The following is a 23892-nucleotide window of genomic DNA, read 5'->3' as shown; positions in this document are numbered from 1 at the left end:
GTAAAATGTAGTATATACTAAATTGTGTTTTTACAATAACAACATTCAGTCCAATAAAATCCAATAATAATATATATATATATAATAGATATATAATATATATATATATATATATATTATATAGATATATATTATTATCGCTGCCCGATGAGTAGTAATGGCTAACGTGTCTAAAATTCTAAAACTAATCACTAACTTAGGCGATTGATGCAGGTTTTATTTTGAAAAGACGCTGACAATGTTCCGTCATTGTTCGTCTTTTGTTGTGTAACTTCACCACCTGACCTCGAGTAACCGGCAACGACTGAGATGTGCGACGGAAGTACGACACTGCTCGACGCATGTTGTAAATTGTAGTGATGGGGAGTCCGGTTCTTTTTAGGGAGTCAGATCATTTGACTCAGCTCACCAAGAAGAGTCGGCTCTTTCAGCTCACAAACGGCTCTTCAATTTGACCACTTATACCTTTCATAATTCAGCCCAATTTAGCGCTGCTGACTTATGATTTGTATGTGTACACATATATCACGTATATATTCAATACATCCTTTGTACTGAAGCATTCAAGAGTAAAAATTACATTTTCTAATATCAATAAATTGCTGTAGCCAGTTGTTTGCATTGCGTTTACAGACCCACTGAATGCACTAACATACTTGTAGAACCACTCTGCTACACAGAGCAGATAGAAAGACCTATAAAAACGATGAAAAGCATAAAAATGTTTAAAAAAGGACAGCTATTGACTGATGTATAGTTCTCATGTGTCTGTGAAGGTTGTTTGTGGACCCAGCTTGATGCGACAGCTTGGCTTTGCAAAATTCTGCATTCTGCCTTTGTGTTTTCAAAATTTTTAAAATGGGTCCAAATGCTGCTTCTTTTTTTCTACTCCCACTCAACGGCTCACGTACCGGATCCTTCACTTAAAAGAGTCAGCTCTTTGAACCGACTCGTTCACGACCGACACATCACTAGTGAATTAAGTTTTTTTCCGCTCTGCTGACGAACCTCTGCCAGCTGTCAGCGAGCCTCCAGCCTCCTGCTTTCTGCTTCATATCTGACCCACTGTCTTGCTTCTGTCAGGTATTTTCCTTCACAGCTTCATGAAGTTCAAGACGGTGGTTGAATTACATCTTTGACCGTATAACGTCAGTTAAACGTGAATGAATACCGGCCAGCTGAAGACAGCCGTTAACTGCACGGTGTGACGTTGACATGAAGTTTTACGTGATTTAACTATTTGTTGCTGTGAGTCAGTAACTGAGACTGTCTGTACAATTGAAGCCTTCTCAGCCTGTGTGTTCCACAGCTTGCCTTTCCAGCAGCACTTTCTCACTGCAGCCACACTGACAAAGACAAACCGTGACTGTGTTTGTTGTGGAGAACTTGCTGAGGTCAAAGGTCAATGGTGAGGTCAGGAAGGAAGAAAGTGTTCAGGAGCCTCTGATGTCTTATGCTGTATTATTTATTGACGCTTGTCCAAGGAGAATTAGAGACACTCTCAAAGTACATCCGAAATGCCTGAGTCGGTCTCACATTCTGCTGAACTCATCCTGGTGGATAGACTTTAAACCCCAAGATAACACCACAAATACTATACACCCAGAATTATCCAAAGAGAATGTTTTTACCCATGCAGGTGTTATTGTCAACACATTCTAGTCTGGAGACACAGATGTCTGTTTACATCAATTGGACCGTCAATGGCAAACTATCTATTATGTCTAGGAAGGCAGCAACAGCAACAACCCTGGCCACCACAGTGTTGAGATAGACTGGCACCTACTGTTCTCAACCAAAGCCAAACAACTAATACTGCAGAGGACCTCAAGGCCCACACCTGACCTCGTGTAACCTAAGGATAAAAAATTCTATTGTGTTGTGTGCATGAATGGATATATGACGTCTTCCTCTCTGTCCACACTGTCTTTAGGCAGCATGGGTCGTGGTTACATAGTAGAAGATGCCGTGGAGGGATATTTGTCTAATCTGTGTGAACAACAAGCAGCTCCAGTCACGGGCCTGCTCATTGGACAGGTAAGTTATGAATGAACGTCTTTTGTTTTTTCTCAATGATCCTGTGTGGCATCAAAACAGACAGATATCACTCACTGCAGTTACATTTAGATCGTAATGTAACCTTACCTGTACAGACAGTGTCATACAGACTGTAGAAAACCTTCAGTTTAGGTGATAAACTGGAGAATATATCTGTCAGTGATTGATATTAATGATTTAACATTTCAGAGCTCGGCCCAAAGGGATTTTGTCGTCATGGCAACTCGGACACCTCAAAGGGAGGAGTCTACTTCAGCATTGGACAAGGAGTGGGTGACTGAGCATGCTCGACAGGTAGGCAAAGAGGGACGAGGCTCTGTCCCAGTACACACTCATGTAGTGTTGAGGCATGCTGTATTGATACAGTCAGTTTATGAAGTCAATTAATGGCAATAAACAAACAAAAAGAGAATCAGAAACTGTTGGAAGTAGTTGTAAAATACATGTATAACACTATGTAAGAGAATCGTCATATGTGGAGTTATATATTTATATTACATATTTATGTTACAACATATGGGTTATGTTCATTGTTATTAAAAAAACGTAACATCTGGAATGGCAACAAGGCAACAATGGTTGGCTTTTAAACTGCTGTGGAGTTTTACAGTTTACATTTAATACTGGTTTGATCTGTTTTCAGGTGTCCCGGATGCTGCCTGGGGGCCTGTCTGTATTGGGTGTCTTCATTATCACTGATGCTGATGCCAAGGACACACTAACCACACTACGACAGGTGAGATTCATATGAACGAGGACACGGTGCTCTTAAAGCTGCACTGAGCAGTGGTTGGCCACTAGGGGGCAGAACACTAATTAAAATCAGCTGATCGATGCACCACCATCACATCTCAAACAGTTTTTTATAACAGCTTTGTCTTTCAAGAGCAAAATGTTTCATAATCCTTTGTTACGGGAATTTTAAAGAACAACCCTTAAATAAGGAGGATCGGATTCAAAGCATCAAAGTTTAAGTTGAATTTATTGTTCTTGTACAAGAGGAGCGTTTCACAGTGCAACACACTAAAGGGGTTACAGAGAAAAAGGCTCCCAGAGGAGCGTTAACAGTTAGTTCTTATACATTTTCCTGAAGATGGGCTGTCTCAACCTCTGTAAATTGTTAACAGTCAATTTGCATATAATGCATTTAAACAGCTTTCTTCAACATATCCCCTAATGAGTAGCCAGTATGTCCCCAATCTTGATGTCACCTCTCTGACCTGTCCCTAGGCCCCATTCTGTTCTGAAATCCCTCTATTTACACATTAACCTGAACCTTACCTTACCCTGCCAGTCTCAGGAAAACAGCAATAAAGGGAAGTGCCCTAGGGACATGTAATAAATAGGAACAAACATTGTATAAGTTAAAACATCCAACTAGCTGTGTAACCCTAATTTTTATAACATCCTTCACAATAAAACCTGAAGCAACAAACAAAACACAGATTTAAGAATAAAGAGAGTAAAAACACCCATAAAAAGAAACAAATGAAAATAGTGAAAAGTATAAAGGTAAAGGTAAAAACAATAGGACCCTGGACAGAACCCTGGGGCACACCATCCTACAGAGTTTCAAACGGAAGCAAAGTAAACATTTCTGTCAGAAAACTAGGAAGAGACTAAAGTGTTAGCATCATTAGCATTCATTTGCAATGTAAAATTCACTCTTTGTTGAACTGAAAAAAAATGCTTTATGCTTTAGTTATGATCAGGTAAGGAAGCTCTATAAGGACATTTACACATCACATTTGCTTTGGTTATGTGCATGTCCCAGTGAGTGTGTCGTGTTCTTCTGACCCTTGTGTGTGTGCTGTCTGTGTGAAGCTGGTTTTTGCGGTGGAGAACCTGATCTCCTCGGACAATCTGTGGAGCCCAGCAGATGACGACATCACAGACTGCGTCACACTGCACGTCAACCCCAAAACCAGGAAGTATCCTTTTTTCAAAGGATTTTCATTGGATCAGGTCGCCGCCAGACTCTGCGTGTGGGTATTCTTTAACCCTGATGTATCAGAACCGTCTGCAGAACGTTTGACGTCAAAGATCCAAAGGTTTGTTCACACATCTTCCATCATCATTGCATACTGCGTTCAAATTCTAAATGTTGACTACCAAAATATAGATATTGAACCCTTTCACAGAAACATGCCAAAGATCCATCCAGATTATTTTAACCTGGGCATGATTTGGATCATCATGCTGACACATGACGTGATATTATATAGACTTAAACATGCAGCATGTTGTTGTTCATCAAATCAATGTTATTGACTGTTCCAGAGCATGGCCAAGCCTGCAGACTGGAAGTACCAGTTAGGTGTGTGTTCCTCCTGGAGCATGGTGTCCTGCTGTTTAAATGTAGACATGTTGGTACCGCTACCAGACAACAGAGCCAGCACAGAAAACATGGATAAATGTCTAAAGGTTGGTGCACTCATACACACACACACACACACACACACATGCACACACAGAATTCAATTTCAGTATCTTCGGTGGAACTGTTCTCAGGTCACACTTTTGTTTTAAGGAGGGACTCAAAGTGTGGACACACCAGATTGAGAGTGGAGTTTGTCTGATCGATGGAAAAAAGCTGCCAGACGACACGGATCTCACATCCGGACAGGTTGTATAAAACTTACCAACACAGAGAAAGTACATTTTTTAAAACCTATATTTACCTCAGGAAGGAAGGACACAAAACCAGATTTTTGGACCTTTGCTCAGTGGCATGTTCATTTTTGTAGTGAATTTCATCAAGGCAGTCTAGGAATTTGATCAACAAATCTTGGAGTCACCACTGGTGAAAAAGCCTGTTGCCGACACTGGCTTACCTCAACAAACACACAGTTTAAGTGCCTTTGAGAAAGGCACTTAAACAGCTGTGGGCCCAGTAAAATTTCAGTTGCAGTCACATTTGAATAGAAAGCAAAATGCTGAGTATAAAATGACTCCTAACTCGCCAAAAAGTCTCAGTAAAACATTATTGGTCTTACTTTTAGGACTAGAAGTAAAATTGCATTAATGTTCCTAACTTAGGGATCACTCCTTTCTTTGCTGATATTTCCAGAGGATTCCTTACCATGTTCCGAGTTGCTCAGAGATGGTGTTCAGTCAGAGAGGAGAAATGTTTTGGAAACTCTGGATTACAATGAGCTCATTAAAAAAAAAAAATTGACACTGACTGTGTAGGACACAGAACATGATGTTCTCACACGTTCCACTTTTTTGTAACTGAGGAATTGCAGCTGTACAATAATGATGTCTCTTTTAGAACTAACAATTTTGTCATAAATCTTTATCACACTTGCAGTGCCTTATGAAAATAATGTGCACAACTCAGGTCCTCTGTGACAGCACACTATAAACTTAGACCATGATGGTCTTGGAGTGATTCTGAGACACTTGATAAACATGGATGTAACTTAAGAATATAAATGAATCTACTAAATCCTACAACATGTAACTATGATACTGCATCAAACCGACTCTGGATTGTGTAATTCTAACCTGCTGTGTTTCATATTTCTCTGTAGAAGAGGAATGTGAGACAGACATACACAGCTCAGCTGCTCATCACACCGGTAAGACTTAAACACACACTCTCACACACACACATACAGTTGTGAATATGTTATGAATAGTTGTGGTAAAGACCTATATATTTCCTACAACACTGCTGTAAAATAAGTGATCATGACTTGGTTGTTAACATGTTGTTCATGAACGAGGACTATGATTTTCTGTGTGTTAGGATGACCAGAGGTTACCAGATGTGGTCCAGCGGTGTGGAGGCAGTGTGTCAGTCAGAGGGGCGATCCACAGCAGAGCTTACCTGCACAGCAACAAACCAAAGGCCAGACTGGCCGAAAAGGTAATTTCTTTAATTCAGAGGACAGTCTGAAATGACACAGAGAAGAATAGTCCATCATTTTGTGCTGAAATCTTCATTGTGGACAGCTGCTGAAGAGGGACGTGGTTTCTACGGTGGCCACAAGGGTTCAGATGATGCTGGAGGAGCTGCTGATATCAGAGGAGGAGGGCAAAGGCAGCAAAGACAAACAACAGACCGGTACACACAAACGCACACAGGTTCCCTCCACCTATCCTCTGGTTTTGACTGCAGATAGTAACGGTTCAGCACAGGGTGATTCAGGGTGGGTTTGGGGTCGACCAGTGGCTAAAGTTTGCTTGCTAATGTTTGTGTGACTAATGGTTAGCTAATGTTAGCAAACCTTTGATAAACTTTGCTGTTTCACTGACATCACAGTCAGTTCACTGACTTTTTCATTCTTTCGACCTGTGCTATTGTTCCAATGAGTGTTTGCACGTCACAGGTAAAACTAAATGACTTTATCACAAAGAGAAAACGACAAGTTAACACCAAGCCTGACCCAGCACAGAGCTCACAGTCAGGTTAAGTTTTAATCTGTGCATTTAATAATCTGTAAGTGATACACCTTACTGTCATCAGCTTTTATCACTGCCCTCTCCCTCTCACGGCAGTAGCAAGCTTCGCAGGGTAGAGCTCAGTCAAATAAAACTGAAGCAATATGAACAGGGCAGAGACAATATGCATCTGGAAAAAAATACATCTATGCCCATCATTATTTAAATAATTGGTGAATACATTTCTTCATGGCCGCACCTTCAATCAAGTCATGTAATAATCTGAGTCAGGTGTGTGTACAGACACACATGAGCAATTTGACTCTGGTTACACTTGATGGCTTTAAAGCAACTGACTCAAGACATTGTTGGGACATGAAGACAAATTTAACGTTCCGTTATCCTGTAATTGCCACTTGCAGCAGAAGTGGTTCCTGCTTATTACATTTACAAAGTCTCACTCTAATGTCTTTATTGCTAACCACAGAAACAAGGGGTGAAAAACATATTTAAATTGAAGTCATCTCTTTCACCGTACCTTTACGTCTCTCTTTTAGAGCAATTCTGCCTCCCTCGACGCATCTTCTGTCCAGTAAAAGTGAGCGGGCCGGTGTGTGTGTGTGACTACCAGTTCAGTGACGAGGGCCAGTCCGAGGTGACTGACAGATTGAAGGAGATGCTGGACATGGACGCAGCCGAGGAAGACTTGGATACCAGGCAGGAAACGCCTGCTGAAATTCTAGAGAAAGTTGTTGAAGCAGGTAGGAAAGAAGTGTCTGGACTGCATCTACCATGTGGTTCATGATTTTAGTTTATATAGTAGGATTTTCACACCAAAACATAGTTTTAATTCACAGCTCAGTGGGAATTTGTGGAGATGATGTTTATATTGAGATTAATCTATGAATATGGAATCAAAAGTTTGGAGGTCTCGTGTTTCCACATCACACTACATGACATCCACTCTGCACAGTGGAGGTCAAACATCTAGCTAACAATAAGAAAAACACGTTTTGGAGTGGAGGCAGACTGTCAACTACTTTGTGTCAGACTGTGGGAACACTGCAAATAACTTTAAGACAACTTTAATTCTTAATTCTCACAGACCCAAATCAGTACTGAACAGAACATTCTCTGGTGTCCTTCTATCATTTGATTTTTCAAAACCTGCCAACCAGGTTTGACTTACTGACATATTATAGATATTATATTAGTTCATGAAATTCTGTGTTGTGTGTTTCCAGAGCCCACTGTGGAAGCTGTTGAAGCATTGGAGCCCAAGAGGAACAACTACATTGGTAAAACACTTTGCACTGTAACACATACAGTTTAGAAAGATTCCAAACGCATCACTTCACAGCAAAGCAAGAATTTGATATATTAAAATGTTTTCTTTACGGCATAGTTTCAGCAATCTGAGTCATTATTACTTTATGCTACTAAATTGGATCTAGACTGTGGAAATATCTTTCAGAAAGTTTAAATTGTAATTAGTTCTCACAAGCATACAGCACACACATTTGTTTATTGTGTGTTCTGGACCCCTCCTTTCCCAGCATGCACTGTGCAGGGAGTTGTTTTCTTCATATAGAAAGTGGAAGGTGGCAGAACAGAATGTTAGATTGTGTTTGGTTTCTTCTGTTAGTATATCAGTCAGTCAGTCAGAATCTGGTGACAATTACTGTGCTGTACCAAAATAATCAATCTATAATACATACTATAATATCCTCGTCATACTCACTACCTGAACTGATATGAATTAACTACTTAACATTATAATAATAAAAGTACGATCACTGTCATGATTCTCCTTTGTATTGTTTAGGTGTTGCCATGGCTACTGCTGTCGCCCTACTTGCCACTGCTGCCTCAATGCTCTATCTCAACGATGTTTAATACACTCACACATGCACACACCAAATAAAGTGTTTCTAACTTTTCAGTGTCTGTTTTCTGAATGACTAAATGCAGAAGTGTTATTTTATTTATTTGTTTTTAAGCTCATCAATATTTTTATATCAATAGTGTTTTACTATTGATTACTGTTTGAGTGTTTATACTTACTATTATCACCAACTCTGCAGGTCAGAGAAACTATTAGGGAGGACCATATTGAGTAGAGAAGGGGACCTAGCATTGATCCTTGAGGTACTCCAGTGGAAACAAAGTGTGGCTTGGAGTCTTCTCCTTGCATTGCTACTTTGAACAATTGCCCTGTGAGGACCAGAGTGGTGCTTGTCTTTGCGATGCCTTTGTTTATCTATTCTGAACTGTCCAAAACATTAAAATAAGTAAGAAATAGAAAGAAAACCCATAATTCAAGAGGATCATGGTTGAAACATGTAATTGCACAAACTTTCACACCCACATGCATTCTGTATAAAGACAGAATGGGAATATTTTAACCATGATATAAATCTCACTTCCTGTTGATTATTTGTAGCCTAAGCAAACAAATCAGCCAGTCAGCCAGTCTAGTGCAACTGGCTCCAGATGAAGCACAAAAAATATGGTTCATGATTTCAATTTATAAAATAGGATTTATTACACCAAACATAATTTTAACTCAGAGCCCATTGGAATAACAATACCAGTTTTCACTGTGGAGATGAAGTTTATACTGATATCTGTGACAGCAAATGAACAGCTAATAATCACATTTATCAAAAGACAAAACACTTTGCCCCCAAGCAATAATTATTAGATATATATTTCATATATAAACTGTTGTTAATTACCTACTTGTTGCAAAGAGAATGCAGGATCACAAAAGCATCACGCTGGCCAGGAGGTGTGCCGAAAAACAGGTTGATTTTTATTCTTGTATCAAACAAAGGTGGTCTTTTAACAAAGACAAAAGGGGTGCTGATCTTCCCATAGCATACAAAACAAACTAACACCCAAAACCCATTCTCAACATATATATATATTAGATCTGTAAAAGGGACAACAGACGCGATTAACAAAAAAAACATAATTTCCTTGATTTGTTTGTTCCAACAAATACATATTAAAATCTGCAATATAAAAAAATATATATATAGTACATTCAGAACAAATCTAAGAAATGTACAACATGAACAATTTAACTTAATTAACTGAAATATTTCCACCTATTCCATCTTCCAATCAAAATAAAATCCACCTTCTTTTAGCCTCCATAAAAGGGTACCTATAGAGGTGTGACGGCTTTATGGCCTGACCTAATTTCTGATTGGTTGTCTGGGATCTGGTCAACACCTGAATTGGTGTGAATGCTCATTTATAAGAAGAGCTCTGAGCATTCACTCTCTCTCCTGTTTGAGTTGCTGGGTTTGTTTGAGCTTTGGTTACTATTATTTTGTTTCATCTTACATTTACACACATTCTCACACACCCATACATTACAAACACTAGATGAACTGATATACACAGTTAATCTTAATGTGGTTTAATTAAATTTAAGTTTTATAATTTAAAGGCATGTGTGGTCTCCATCTTAGGTCATACCTCTGAGCCAGGTTGTGACAGGTTGTTATGCCCATACCCAGAAGCACAGAGGATTGGAAACAGTTGACAAACCATTGTTTAATTGTAAACGATTAAAAATGTATTTAGCAAACAGTGAGGGAGTTAGCACTTCCTCACACTACTGTTGCCTCTTATTATATCCAAAATGAATTTGCAAATGTGTTTTCTTACAAATAGTTATCTACTGGACACAAGATGTCACCAAATTCACTGAAAGGTTCATCCAAGTAATAATCTAATGCTCATACAATATCAAATAGATAAGGCTTTCTTCCACATCTTGACCACTGTGGGTCAGGAAAGAGCAAACGGCTCCAGATTTAGTACAGTAAATGTTTAACTTGATGCTGGTTTACATAGTATATTCATTAGCTCTTCTGATTAAACATCTGTCTGGCTTCAGACAGCTGATGTTTATTCTGAGGAGTGAAGTGGAAAAGAGGAAGAAAGGAGTTAGACAACACAGAACACAGATTTATTTAAAAAAAAAAAAAAAATCCCCGCCCTTAGAGAAGGTGGAGTTTGGACTTGACAGTTTACTTCAGTGTTTGAAGTTCAATGCACCCAGAAACCTGCCCGCTGCCCAGCTCTGCTGAACTTCAATCCCCAGAGAGAGATATCAGCTCGGTCTACCTTATCAACAGATTAGCCTGAGAAGAAAAACAACGTTCATCCTCAACAGTTAGTGAGAGGAGTGGGTCTGATAAGGACGGTCAGCTCTTAGGTAGATCCACTTTGGAGCAGAGCAGTCCCGGACAGTGCTTCGGACCTCTAATCCAGAAACTAACGAGAATCTCCAGAAGATCTTCAGAAAGCTTTTATTCCAGAAGCATCATGTTAAGTAAAGATCTTCCAGATATTGAGGTAAGTGATTGCATGTACATCTGTTTATAAAAACATGTGTCTGTGCTAATATTAATATTTGGGATGGTTGCACTTAAAAGAAGGAAACTAAGTTTATTTTTCTGCATGTCCATACTGTTTTGATCATATTGGTGGTTGTTCTGTTGACCACTGACTGAAGGTCATGTGCAATCCTCTTTTTTTAATTGAATTTTGTCCTGTCACAAGCCATCTTTTCAAGAGACTACAAACCTCATTAGATCAGGTTGGGTGGCAAAGTAATTCCTCTGACAGGGTTTTCTGGTAAATCTGGTGCAAACTATTAATGAAGTAAGCGGCCTTGACACACCTCAAGTCCTCAAAGGGATTTTAGTACAAATAATTCATTTTTTTAGTTAGATTAGTGTTCTCACCATGTGAGACTAGGCACTAATCTGAGGTCTCACATTGGGTGACTTTGCACATGTTTTAAGCAGTCGTGTACTGATTTAATACTTTGATCTCTAATGATGGAAGTTCAACTTCAGAGATCTGACTGAAAAAGTTAAAATATTGGCACATACTGTAGTTCTTCCCAGCTGTTATAGCAGAAAAGTAGTAAGTCAGACTACCAAACTACCAAACCTCAAACATTACTTGCAGAAACACAATACTTTCAGTCAAGTATTAACGGTTGAGAATGAAAGGCTTTTGAGGATTAGCATTTTAAAGGAGCACTGCATTTTATACATGAAGTTCACTTCACTCATCATTAGCTCATTGAGTAGCACTCAGCCACAGGGGTACAGTCGTATCAGGTCCTCTGTGGCTCCGGGTGGAGTTTTAGAAAAAATAAGATGATGGGGTGCCTTGGTAGCTCACGTGGTACTTACTGTAAGGCTGAGTTCTGAGTATTTACTGCAGTGGCTCGGGTTCAACTCCTGTATGCGGACCATTGTTGCATGTCATCCTCTCCATCTAAGCCCGGTTTCCGGTCTATCTTCAGCTGTCACTATACAAATAAAAGCTTCCAACTTTAAAGTTCAAATTCTCAACAGAAGGCCTGCTACAGGCGTTACAAACTCAACATGTTGTTTTTTTGGAATAAAAGTCAGGATATCTTCCTCAATTGACCATCCATTTTTTATCCCTTGTGAGTCCACCAAGCTTATGGAAAATAATAAAGAGTACCCCTTTATATAAATCTATGACTCTGAATACAGGACAGATCATCTGAAAAGTAATCATATAACACAACTTGATAAACTTGCACATAGAAGACTCTTGTCCTGGTCTGTGGCTCTTAAAAACAAAATAATGTATATCAAGGAGACAAGAGAGGCAGAGGCTCTGACTTGAATAGTGAATACCAGTCACATCCTGCTAATGGCCACACTAATTAACTTAAAAGTTTACATCCTGCCCCAGCAGAGGTATCGTTGGACTCATGTGGTTCACATAAAGGTCAGGAAAAGTTGTTGTTGCTCTCTCAGTTAGCTGATGTTCCTCTCTGTTCCTCTCATCATGCTCTGTTTCGGGAACAGAAAAGTTGTAAACACTTTGTTCAACAACATGCTCTTTAACATGCTTGCAGCTGTAATGACTGAAAGGATAAGAAGCCACGGTATGCTGTCCTAATATGGCCTTAAGCAAAAAGCTGTAGATAAGTGACGTATGGTCAGAGCGGAGGTATGGGTGTGCACGTGTAGAGATAGGGCAAAAGTTTCAACGGATGTCATAAAAATCTGATATATAACCCTTCATATGTTTTCAAATTGAGCCTCCGTATAATAGACTGAAAGCACCTTGCTTTCTTAATTGGATATATTTCCTGCTGGAACACAGACGTCAGTCTGGGGGATAATTCATAGAAATAAATGATCTGCTCTTATGTATTCCTCCCACAGGTCACTTGTCCTCAGCGCATTGACCTGGCAGCTCAGCATTATCTTATCATCTTGACTCCAACCTTCCAAACAAGCAAATTTCCTAGAATGTTCCTTAGTTACAGTGTTTCTGTCAGCAGTCTCCGTGTGTGCTGTAAAGATCAATAACAATAGTAGTTCATGAGTAACAGAGAGCATCATTCAGTGTTTTAATTCATAATACACAATTCCAAAACTTTTGATTTGCAAAAAATAATGCAATTTATACCATTAAATTTCTTAATTTATACTATTAGGGGTAGCCACAGAAGTCAATTATTCTGTGACCTTCAAATCACAGTTAATTATTGTGTTATCTTTAAAATAATAAAGTCTATTATTTTGTGATAGTAACATGTCATTGTCTCGAGAAAACAGAAATAGAGAAATATAGTCTATTATCACAAAAAAATAGATTTGATATCCTGAGATAATGATATAATTAGCCTGTCAAGATAATAGACCAGAAAAAGAATGTATTGTGACCACGGCTGCTCTTGGTGTTCATAAGTAACACATTCTTTCAGTGTTTAAAAAAACAGATCACCAAAAACTGGTAGTACCATTACTGGTACTTCTGATTTGATTCTTTGTGTTTGAATCAAGAGCTTGATGTGTTTGACGTCATGTTGTACAGAGCATCCTGACTCTGAACCCCAGGGTGAAGACTCATGCTCAGATCATGTCCACGGCAAACAAGAAGAAAGAAAAGAAACACTGGAAGAGAAACCCTGACAGGAGCTGCGATGTAAGACATGCCATACACACACACAGAAATGCACACAATTTGGTTTTGACTGTCCAGTTCAGTCAATAACATTGGTTCAATATTTTCTCACTCTTCCTTCCTTCCTTTTCTCTCCTCTTTTCCTTGTTTCCTTTAAATTATTATATTTCCTGCACTCTTTCTTTTTCTCTCTCAGTCTTGTGTCAAGTTAGAGAACAACTTTGACGATATCAAACACACAACGCTGAGCGAGCGTGGAGCTCTACGAGAAGCACTGAGGTGAGAATGAATGACTTTGCTATTTTTTAATGCAGAATAACACTTTAAACTGACTTGTAACTCACACGCAGTCTCACAAACTCACTCAATTGTATTTAGTAGGCTGAAGATTCTCTGGTCATTGTCCACCTGTAAAGTTGCACCACCGTGAGAGTAAAAAACATCAATTTAGAACTGCAGATGATGACCTGTCAATGTTGCCCCCTATAGGCAAAAAAAGTAGCTGCTACAATTTTAACATTTGTGCCCCCTGCAGGCAATGAGTGTTACTGCTGTAGTGTTTAGCCACGGCAGCAGAATGGTTCTAGGGATAGTCAGTTGACCGCTTTGGTCCAAGAAGAATATCTTTGCAAGCACTAGATAGATTTTCATGAAAGACATTCATATAAAGATGATGAAGACGACCTAACTAACTTTATTGATGACTGACTTTCCCTTTAGCACTTGTCAAAATTCAAATTTACTGAAATACCTGCAGCACTAATCACATTCCCATCACTTATCTATACTTTGTGATTAGTGCTAATAAGCAAATGTTGTCATGCAAACACGCTAAACTAAAATGGCATTGCACATTAATGTATACATGTTAGCACTGTCCATGTTAGCACCCCTGACACACACTAACACTTGTTGGATTGCAGCCTTGTAGAGTGGTTTGATATCTCATTGCATCACAATAATTATTATCAGTCATCAGGATGGATAACTTTCTAGTTATAAATGAATAGTATGAAGAATGTAACTACGGTATGCATGGTAATCATCATCGTCATCATCATCTCAATCATTCACATTTTGTGTGCCCTGATGTTTGCTGCTTTCTTAGACCAGTCTGAAATAAGGATTTTTGGTTACGGTCAAATACAATTCAAATCTGTGTTGTAGGTGTCTAAAATGTGCAGATGCTCCCTGTCAGAAGAGTTGCCCCACTAACCTGGACATAAAGTCATTTATTACAAGCATCTCTAATAAGGTACTGTAAAACAGACACATGTAAACACACTAATTTTTGAATGTCAGAAAATGTTAAAGAACAAACAACGAATGAAGCAGTCATAAATGTATTCTCTTTATGTTTGTGTGTATCTTGTATCTTTTTATGTGTGCCAGAACTACTATGGGGCAGCGCGGTCCATACTTTCTGACAACCCCCTGGGTTTGACCTGTGGGATGGTTTGTCCCACATCAGAGCTGTGTGTTGGGGGCTGTAACTTGTATGCTTCCGAGGAAGGACCCATTAATATCGGCGGGTTACAGCAGTTTGCTACAGAGGTACAGCATTTATAAATCAATAGCTTAAGATAGATATTGCTGTGTAATCTGAAATACTTAGTCGAGTGGGCAATGACTAAAGATTTTTTTTGTTGAATTTTACTTGCATGTACATAAAATACAATTTATTCACTTTATTGTTCAGCTAAAGTTACATAGACTCACTTTAAAGTCAGCCATGTTGTGTTGAGAGTTAGACTGGTGTTATGATATAAATGCAGTCTATTAACAGGATTGACAAGTCTATTATGTTAAATGTGTGAATGTGTATGTGTGTGTTTGTTGTGTGTGTGTGTATGTATCTTCCTAGGTGTTTAGTAAGATGGGCATTCCTCAGATCAGGAATCCTGATCTCCCACCAGCCAATGAGATGCCAGCGTCCTACCACACCCCTATAGCCCTGATTGGCTGTGGCCCAGCATCAATCAGCTGTGCTTCCTTCCTGGGCCGTCTTGGATATGATAATATCACCATATTTGAAAAACAGAAGTACACTGGAGGGCTGAGGTAACACATCATCATCATAATACTGTATATCATATTATGTGAAAGATTGGAAAGTATGATATTAGATTGTGTTGTATTATTATATTGTATGATTGAACTTTTTTAATAACCTTTGTTGAGTTTTTAGTCAATAATTAATGTATTTGTTATATTTATTTATTAACTATTAAAAACTGTCTTACTATAAATCTTACAATGTAGTTACTTAACGACTAAATGTTCAGTCATTTTTGAAAATAATTTTTCATTCCAATTGATTAATGTTTGATGACAGAGTCTTCAAGGCCAAGTCTCTGTGACAAGGACTGCAGGAGTGCATGCCTGTTTAAAACCAGAAATAGATGAAGACAGGCTCACTAACAGTGTTAAGAATGAAAATGACCTCTTGCATGTTAGGAAATCAAGATTGCTAGAGGAGTGATATAAAGAGAAATTGAATACTTAATGTGTTTTCCTCCCTGCAGCACATCAGAAATCCCTCAGTTCCGCCTTCCCTATGAGGTTGTCCAGTTTGAAATAGACCTGATGAAGGACTTGGGAGTCAAGGTATGAGTTTGTGTGTGAGTATACCACATAAGTGCCATCAGTGTTCACACTGAAAGATGCTGAAAAGATTAGATGCATATTTAATATATGTTTGTGTGTGTGTACTCACCAGGTGGTGTGTGAGAAGGGTCTTGGTGTTAACGGAATGACTCTGACGTCCCTGAAAGAGGAAGGATTTAAAGCTGTCTTCATTGGGATTGGTGAGGGCCTCTTGGAAAACACCAGTTTAACATTTGGTTCCATGGTTGTGCAGAGCAATGTTTATCCACTTTTTTTTCCAAATATGTATGTGTGTGTACATGTGTGTGTGACTCCAGGTCTCCCTCAGGCCAACAGAGCTAAAATCTTCCAGGGTTTGACGATGGATCAAGGCTTCTTCACTTCCAAAGACTTTCTGCCCATGGTGGCCTCAGCCAGCAAGAAAGGTGCTGTTGTGAACCCACAATGAAGTGGGCTAGTTCAAATATTAAAATGTCTTCATTTAATTTGCCAGAGACAGTCTGTCAGTAGCCTGTCTCTTGGTGTCACTCTCTCCAGGTATGTGCCAGTGTCGCGCTTCTCTGCCAGAGTTAAGAGGTGTAGTGATTGTTTTGGGGGCCGGTGACACTGCATTTGACTGTGCCACCTCGGCTCTGCGCTGTGGAGCCAGAAGAGTCTACGTCTGCTTCAGGAAGGGCTTCACCAACATCAGGGCTGTTCCTGAGGAGGTACAGATGAGGAATAGATGGATGGACAGATTTATACAGGCTGATGGATACATAGACAGTGCAATGTGTTTATGTCTGTCAGATGGAGTTGGCTAAGGAGGAGCAGTGTGAGTTTCTCCCCTTCCTGTCTCCTCGTGAGGTCATCATGAAGAACGGTCGTGTTGCCGGACTACAGTTCTGTCGCACCGAGCAGACTGAGGAAGGTGAATGGCTTGAAGATGAGGACCAGGTTGTCAGGCTGAAGGCAGATTACATCATCAGTGCTTTTGGTTCCATGATCAACGAGCCACAAGGTAATTAAGCAAACAGATTAGGAGCACACTAACTGACAGCTCAGCCTTCTTCTATATCTCTGTATTTGTTTTTACGGTGTGTGTGTGTGTGTGTGTGTGTGTGTGTGTGTCTACGTGTCTAAATATAAAACTAAATATATATAATTATATTATTATTATAACATATATGCATTTTGTTAAATAGAATAAAAATCTTAAATCTTAAAAAGAAAATTGCTGGTCTCTTGGTCGGTTGGAAAAATAAAATATTTACTTGTATTGTTACAGAGAAGAAATCAGGACTTTGAGCATTTCAGATTTATAGGAGTTGTTACTGATTGACATGACATGTTTTCATACACAACCTGATCCATCTCATGTGTGTGTGTGTGCAGTAACTGAGGCCATGAGTCCTCTGAAGCTGACCCGCTGGGGTACTCCAGAGGTGAACACAGACACCATGCAGACCAGTGAGCCCTGGGTGTTTGTAGGAGGAGACATCGCTGGTTTGGCAAACACCTCGGTGGAATCAGTGAACGATGGCAAACAGGCCTCATGGCATATTCACAGATACATCCAGGTACACTTGTCTCTGTTGACTTTCACCACATCTTTAAAATCCTAATATCTGATGTTGTATTGTGTGTTGTATGTTAGGCAGACTGTAGAAGCTTTTTAAATGTTATAAGCTTGAACTTATTCTTCATTCATATTTGCTTCTTGTTTGATTCATGAGTAATGTGTCTTTTGGACACACAGTCAGTAAGATGTAAGTAAAACGTCCTGTCCCTTTCCTGTAGTCCCTGCATGGACAGACGGTGGACTCGGTTCCCAAGCTGCCCTTGTTCTACAGCGCTATAGATCAGGTGGACATCAGCGTTGACGTTTGCGGAATAAAGTTTCCCAACCCGTTTGGCCTGGCGTCTGCACCTCCCACCACCAGCACAGCTATGATCAGGAGAGCTTTTGAACAAGGATGGGGCTTCGCTCTGACCAAGACATTTGGACTGGATAAGGTACATATACACTGACCGAAATACAACTGCACATCAGACATGTTGACTTATGTTACTTTTTGGGGACATACATAGACATAGGCATTTATTTCCTGGAGACATTTCCCCATAACTCTACCCCAAACCACTACTTGTCTAACCCTAACCTTAACCACTGATAGAACAATCAGCTGTTTCCCAATTGGGGAAATTTTGGGGACAGTTAGTCCCCAATTAGACAAGCCATCACCAGTGATCTGGTCTTTAAGCTGAAATGTGTCCCTGAAGATAGCCTAAGTCAGAAACAATCACACACACACACACACACACACACACACACACACACACACACACACACACACACACACACACACACACATATGCTTAAATTCACATGGGAGTACTTTAAATCGAATCGGTAATATCTAAATATAAGTGGCCAAATATTGTACAGCTGCTGCTTAGAGTCATTTTTATTGTTGATTACTTTGCCAGTAATTCTCCAGTATTATATTTGTATTGACATGGAGACATGGAGCTGGATTTTAAGTCCATTTAGTCTTTACTCTCAGTTTACCATCAGAAACACAGCTTGGCCAGACAACTGAGTGAAAAGGTCATCAGCCACTTTCTCTTCATCTGATTTGTCTCTATAAATCTGTCTCTGCAGGACCTGGTGACAAATGTGTCTCCTCGCATTGTGCGTGGCACCACCTCAGGTAATGTGTACGGACCAGGTCAAGGCTCCTTCCTCAACATTGAGCTCATCAGTGAGAAGACAGCAGCCTACTGGTGTCAGTCAGTGGCCGAGCTAAAGAAAGACTTCCCTAAAAATGTACGTTTCACTTTCCATCACGTTTGTTCTGCTTTGACTCTTCTTTACAAAGAACATCATAATCTGTTCTACAATGTTTGATCTCACAGTGAGATGCACCATTCACTCAGGTTTTGTCATTGTATCTGACATATTGTGAAAAATGAGTGAGTTAAAAACTAACCTTCCCTTGTTTCTCTGTCAGGTGGTGATCTCCAGTATCATGTGTAGTTACAACAAGGAGGACTGGACAGAACTTGCCAAGATGGCAGAGGTGAGAAGACTTCACCATTCCCAGGAAGTAAACAGTACAACTAGTGTGTAATTATGTACATGCACGGGTTACTGTGTGGTTTGTGATGGTGTAAAATGTGTGTGTTTAGAAATCAGGAGCAGATGCACTGGAGCTGAACCTGTCTTGTCCTCATGGGATGGGAGAGAGAGGCATGGGACTGGCCTGTGGACAGGTACACACATGCACACACAGACACACACACAGACACACACACACACACACACACACACGCACACACACACACACACACACACACACACACACAATCAAACTTACAATCAAAAGCCACTGATGCACCGTTTCAGTTAAGTTGTCCTCAGGCAAAGTCCATTGTCAAGGCAGGATTTACGTTCACTAACACTCCTTTTACCTTTATCATTCCCCTGCTTAGTGCCCCCTAGTGTCAACAAAAAAGAAAATACAAAACAAATAATAAATAATTAGAATACACATCTTAAAGGGCCACAAAGATTTTTTTCAATGACTCCAAAACAGGAAATATGAGGAACAAAAGTGTGGATCAGGAGGGCCCCTTTTCCACCAAGTTAGCTTTGGTTCTTGAATCGGTCCCATTCATGATTCAACAGCAGTCAGCAAAAAATAATGATCTTATTAGCGTTAGGTTTAATAAACCTGCCTCCTGTGTAAACTGTCTATAGCTGAATAGGGTTGACCTAAATAACAGTGTTAGTCTGAGAAACACTGCTCTAGTGTAATCTTTCAATCATGAACGATTTAATATCCTAAATGGGTACTGATGTTGGTGTCTTTGTCATTAGGACCCAGTGTTGGTGCGTAACATCTGTCGCTGGGTGCGTGCAGCCATTTCTATTCCATTCTTTGCCAAGCTGACTCCAAATGTCACCAATATTGTCGACATCGCCAAAGCTGCTCATGAAGGTAAACCTACTTCACCATGATACACTCACATCAGCATTATCACATCACACAATGTATGTAGTTAGTGTCTGTGATGAATGCGCATACAGTATGTGGATTGAAGTTGTTGTGTTGTTTCGTAGGTGAAGCGGATGGAGTAACAGCTACCAACACAGTCTCAGGCATGATGGGACTGAAGGCTGACGGCGCCCCCTGGCCGAGTGTTGGAAAGGGCAAACGGACCACGTATGGAGGGGTGTCTGGTGAGGACTCACACACACGAACACACTTGCATTCCTCGCAAGTGTGAGTCACCAGTGCAGTACTTATAGAAGAGTATAGGTTAGTATAGGGTGGGTTATAAAACATACACTTTCCATAATGCAACTTTCTCTGCCTGGTAAACACTCCTATTTTTCCAAACGCCTCCAGTTTATGACACCATCAGGGTCAAGACAGCAGCATTACCCTTTAAAAGATCTTTAAATGACTGAATAAATAAAAGTGACCCATGAAGTACTCACTAAGCCAGCTCTTACTGTCCGAGCCTCATCATGTAGTCATAATAACAATGTGTACAGGTAATGCCATCAGACCCATCGCTCTCAGAGCTGTGTCGGCCATCGCCAGAGCCATTCCTGGTTTCCCAGTTCTGGCCACTGGAGGTATCGACTCAGCAGAGACTGGACTACAGTTTCTTCATGCCGGGGCCTCAGTGTTACAGGTGATAATATTACTGTGAGACTGAAGTGATGGTTTCCTCATGCACTCTTTTAATATAAATTAGTTATATGTCAGTCACTGTTAATATGATATTTAATAACATTGTGAAACTGATTGAATCTCAATTCTCTTACTGTTGAAGATCACTGCAGATAACCTTTACTGTTTTTGCTACAATATATTTGCTAGTTACCTAAATCTTTGTTGTTTCTCAGTAATTCTTAGAAAGAAACATATATTACAAGTTGTATTGGGTAATGAGACAGCACAGAGAGTACTTCAGAATTACATCAAATCTAACTTTAATGTCTGTGCCCTTCAGAGTGGCAGTGAAAAGCCAGAAAACTGATGATTTGAATTGTCCACTGAGGTTCTGGAGTGCATATTTTCAATGTAGGGCACCGTATTGTAAACATGGTATAATTTAGACATTCAAGTGTGTAATCCATTTATTGATTACAGCAATTTGAGGAAGGGAGGATGTGACATGCTGCAACTATAGATAACACAATGTTGAATTTGTCTTCACAAAGCTGCAATGACTTGAAGCTAGATAAAATCAAGTGTTTGGTGTTGATGGTGTGTTTGATTACCACAGGTGTGCAGTGCAGTACAGAACCAGGACTTCACGGTGATCGAGGATTACTGTGTGGGTATGTAAATGTGTTTCTGTCCATATTCTTTATGTCTCTTTTATGTATTTCTCATCTTAAAGAAAGTCTGAAGAAGAGTTATGTATACACAGTTTGTATGCCCTCGACCCTCCTGAACGAACCACCAACCTAATGTTTCTAACGTGTGATGAATGTGTGTGTTCAGGTCTGAAGGCCTTGTTGTACCTGAAGAGTCTGGAGCTGAAGGACTGGGATGGACAATCTCCTCCAACAGAGAGACATCAGAAAGGAAAACCAGTTCCCAGACTGGAAGACCTGGTTGGAAAGGTACCACTACTTACTATGAGTACTACTATTGTCAATATTACTACTGCATTAGCACCACTTCTGTTTAGAATCCAAGACTAGATGAGCTGTTTGGTCTTGAAGACAGAACGCAAGAGGCTTTGTGAGTTCATGGATGAAGTTTCTTCAACACCATATACCCACTACAAAGCTGTATACATGCACTGATATGCATCACACATAAGAGTTAAATTACATATTACAAGAATAATTATAAGCAACAGTAGATTGTTTGAAGATGAAGGAATGAAAGAATGTAATAGATCTAACTGGACAGGTTGTTCCAATTTAGATGGAGTTCTAAATTTAAAGGCATCTCAACGAAGATGTCACAGCTCAGCCACCTCTAAAAAATAACACTCAGAGAGTCAGAGTAAGGAAGGTGCCTGCAGTGGCTTTGATGTGAGAATCTGCCGAAGCCTTAGTCTGCATTTGATCTGATCTGATCTGCCATTTGTTTGACACCAAGAAGATTTAAAATTTCAAGTAACCATTTACCTTTTAACTCTGGCACAGCCCTGTAGTTTTGTAGAAAGTTTAACTAATATTGCATTAATTAATTGCTCAATGTTTAACTTGTGTGCATGCATTTTGTGTGTGTGTGTGTGTGTGCGTGTGTGTAGAGCCTCCCCAGTTTTGGTCCGTACCTCCAGCAAAAGACAGAAGCCGTCGCAAAGTACAAGAAACAACTCAGAGACGCTGGTCAGAGTGATGTGACACAAACCGACATCAGCCGGGTCAGCACCCCCAGAAAACCTGTTCCTGCTGTCAAGGTACACACACACACACACACACACACACACACGCACACACACACACTTTTCCTTTGTATGCATTACACGTTGTTCTGTGAAATAAGTTTTTAATAAAGAAAACATCTATGCATACTGTGTATGTCCCTGTATTTGTGTGTGTGTGTGTGTGTGTGTGTGTGTGTGTGTGTGTGTGTGGTGATTATATGTATGTAGGATGTGATAGCCAGAGCGCTGCACTACATCGGAGCATACCAGGAACTTGACAACATGGAGCAGGTACCCATCATATAAAAGGTCTCAGATAATTAGTCTGAAATAAAACAAATATAAACTGATCATAATCATCACCTCCCCTCTGTTCTCAGGTCCAGGCTCTGATAGATGAAGAGATGTGCATCAACTGTGGTAAATGTTACATGACCTGCAATGACTCTGGATACCAGGTCTGTCTGTTTGTCTGTCTGTCTGCCTGCTGACAGTTGTCTCTTTCCTTTGGTCTCTGCCTCCGTCCTATAACATGTCTTACTGTCTTCCCAGGCTATAGAGTTCGACCCAGAGACCCACCTTCCTGCTGTGACTGACAGCTGTACGGGCTGCACTCTGTGTCTCAGTGTCTGTCCAATCATAGACTGCATCAAGATGGTTACCAGGAAAACACCCTACGAACCCAAGAGAGGCATACCCATCAGTCCTGTCTGCTAAAGGGAAAGACAAGCCAAAACGTTCCACCTTATTTAATAAAAATGGAGATCAGATATGAGTTATATAAGTTCTTGTTTACGACTGATCTATCAGCAACAATACTATCAACATAAATGTGTCATGATTTAACTATAATTCAGATTTAAATTATGTTAGCAATTGTAGATTCTGCTTTGTTATTCCACCTCATGTTTCATGTGGTTATAGACCATGTCAAATAAATGTGCCTTTACTGCATGTTAAAGGCATTAATGTGAAAGGAAATTCATCTTTAATATTGTCAGTGATTTAAATAAAGGTTCTCCGATGCAGTAAATCTTATGGAGCACAAAGTTCTTGTAGTTCACAGACACGGGTAAAAATAGGCAATAAAATAAGCCTTATTAAGAACCTCTATTTAATTAAAAAATAGCAATATCTCAAAGTATTAATACTCTGTTGCAAATAATCTCACAGCAAAGTGTACTACATTTATTATATAAAAAGTAAAGTGAGTACAGTAGAGTACATATACATATAGTATACACTTAAATACTATATACTACACTGTAGCCCATGCAGTTGGAATAAAATATTTTGCCTCTTATCATGAGATAATTGTGACAATGTCTTCTCAAAACTTTATTGATCAAGCTCTTCCATATCACAGAGAAAATTAAAAGCACAATTTTAACCTGATGTGTATCTGAAAACAAAATTATTTAAAATGTCTGGGCAACAGTCTATAGATGTATATTATATAGAGTATATTAT

At 39.6% G+C, this 23892-nt stretch overlaps 2 protein-coding genes across 3 annotated transcripts; both read left to right on the top strand.

Annotated features, from left to right (window-relative positions):
- The first annotated feature begins 949 nt into the window (after positions 1-949).
- Positions 950-8389, top strand: odr4 (odr-4 GPCR localization factor homolog). 2 transcript variants are annotated; one of them, XM_019266725.2, is made up of 14 exons: positions 950-1083; positions 1934-2037; positions 2248-2352; positions 2702-2794; positions 3883-3989; positions 4073-4109; positions 4339-4482; positions 4589-4684; positions 5595-5642; positions 5813-5932; positions 6019-6130; positions 7005-7208; positions 7692-7745; positions 8273-8389. In XM_019266725.2, exons 2-14 carry the CDS (start codon positions 1939-1941, stop codon positions 8341-8343), a joined length of 1290 nt encoding a protein of 429 aa, XP_019122270.1. In that variant the 5' UTR covers positions 950-1083; positions 1934-1938; the 3' UTR covers positions 8344-8389. The 2 variants fall into 2 exon arrangements, with proteins under 2 accessions (XP_019122270.1, XP_019122271.1); XM_019266726.2 differs by lacking the exon at positions 950-1083 and adding an exon at positions 1126-1248.
- A 1875-nt stretch (positions 8390-10264) lies between these two features.
- On the top strand, positions 10265-23450 carry dpydb (dihydropyrimidine dehydrogenase b). The gene is made up of 25 exons (XM_010749471.3): positions 10265-10821; positions 13342-13452; positions 13628-13710; positions 14599-14686; positions 14824-14985; positions 15296-15492; positions 15957-16038; positions 16151-16238; positions 16356-16463; positions 16576-16745; positions 16828-17038; positions 17413-17597; positions 17818-18033; positions 18683-18847; positions 19032-19100; positions 19210-19293; positions 19901-20021; positions 20144-20263; positions 20582-20724; positions 21322-21376; positions 21543-21664; positions 22306-22455; positions 22651-22713; positions 22803-22880; positions 22975-23450. Exons 1-25 carry the CDS (start codon positions 10792-10794, stop codon positions 23137-23139), a joined length of 3066 nt encoding a protein of 1021 aa, XP_010747773.1. The 5' UTR covers positions 10265-10791; the 3' UTR covers positions 23140-23450.
- Positions 23451-23892: the final 442 nt, after the last annotated feature.

Source organism: Larimichthys crocea, chromosome X (assembly GCF_000972845.2).
Source record: "Larimichthys crocea isolate SSNF chromosome X, L_crocea_2.0, whole genome shotgun sequence".
In the NCBI taxonomy this organism is placed as follows: domain Eukaryota; kingdom Metazoa; phylum Chordata; class Actinopteri; family Sciaenidae; genus Larimichthys; species Larimichthys crocea.
This window is presented reverse-complemented; position numbering and strand designations above follow the sequence as displayed.

Excerpts from the sequence above, each read along its gene's own strand:
- odr4 (XM_019266725.2), top strand. The coding sequence starts at position 1,939 with ATGGGTCGTGGTTACATAGTAGAAGATGCCGTGGAGGGATATTTGTCT. Across the intron at positions 2,353-2,701 it reads TGACTGAGCATGCTCGACAG|GTGTCCCGGATGCTGCCTGG; the intron begins GTAGGCAAAGAG and ends ATCTGTTTTCAG. Across the intron at positions 7,209-7,691 it reads AGAGAAAGTTGTTGAAGCAG|AGCCCACTGTGGAAGCTGTT; the intron begins GTAGGAAAGAAG and ends GTGTGTTTCCAG.
- dpydb (XM_010749471.3), top strand. The coding sequence starts at position 10,792 with ATGTTAAGTAAAGATCTTCCAGATATTGAG. Across the intron at positions 16,464-16,575 it reads GGCCTCAGCCAGCAAGAAAG|GTATGTGCCAGTGTCGCGCT; the intron begins GTGCTGTTGTGA and ends CACTCTCTCCAG. Across the intron at positions 19,294-19,900 it reads TGGGACTGGCCTGTGGACAG|GACCCAGTGTTGGTGCGTAA; the intron begins GTACACACATGC and ends CTTTGTCATTAG.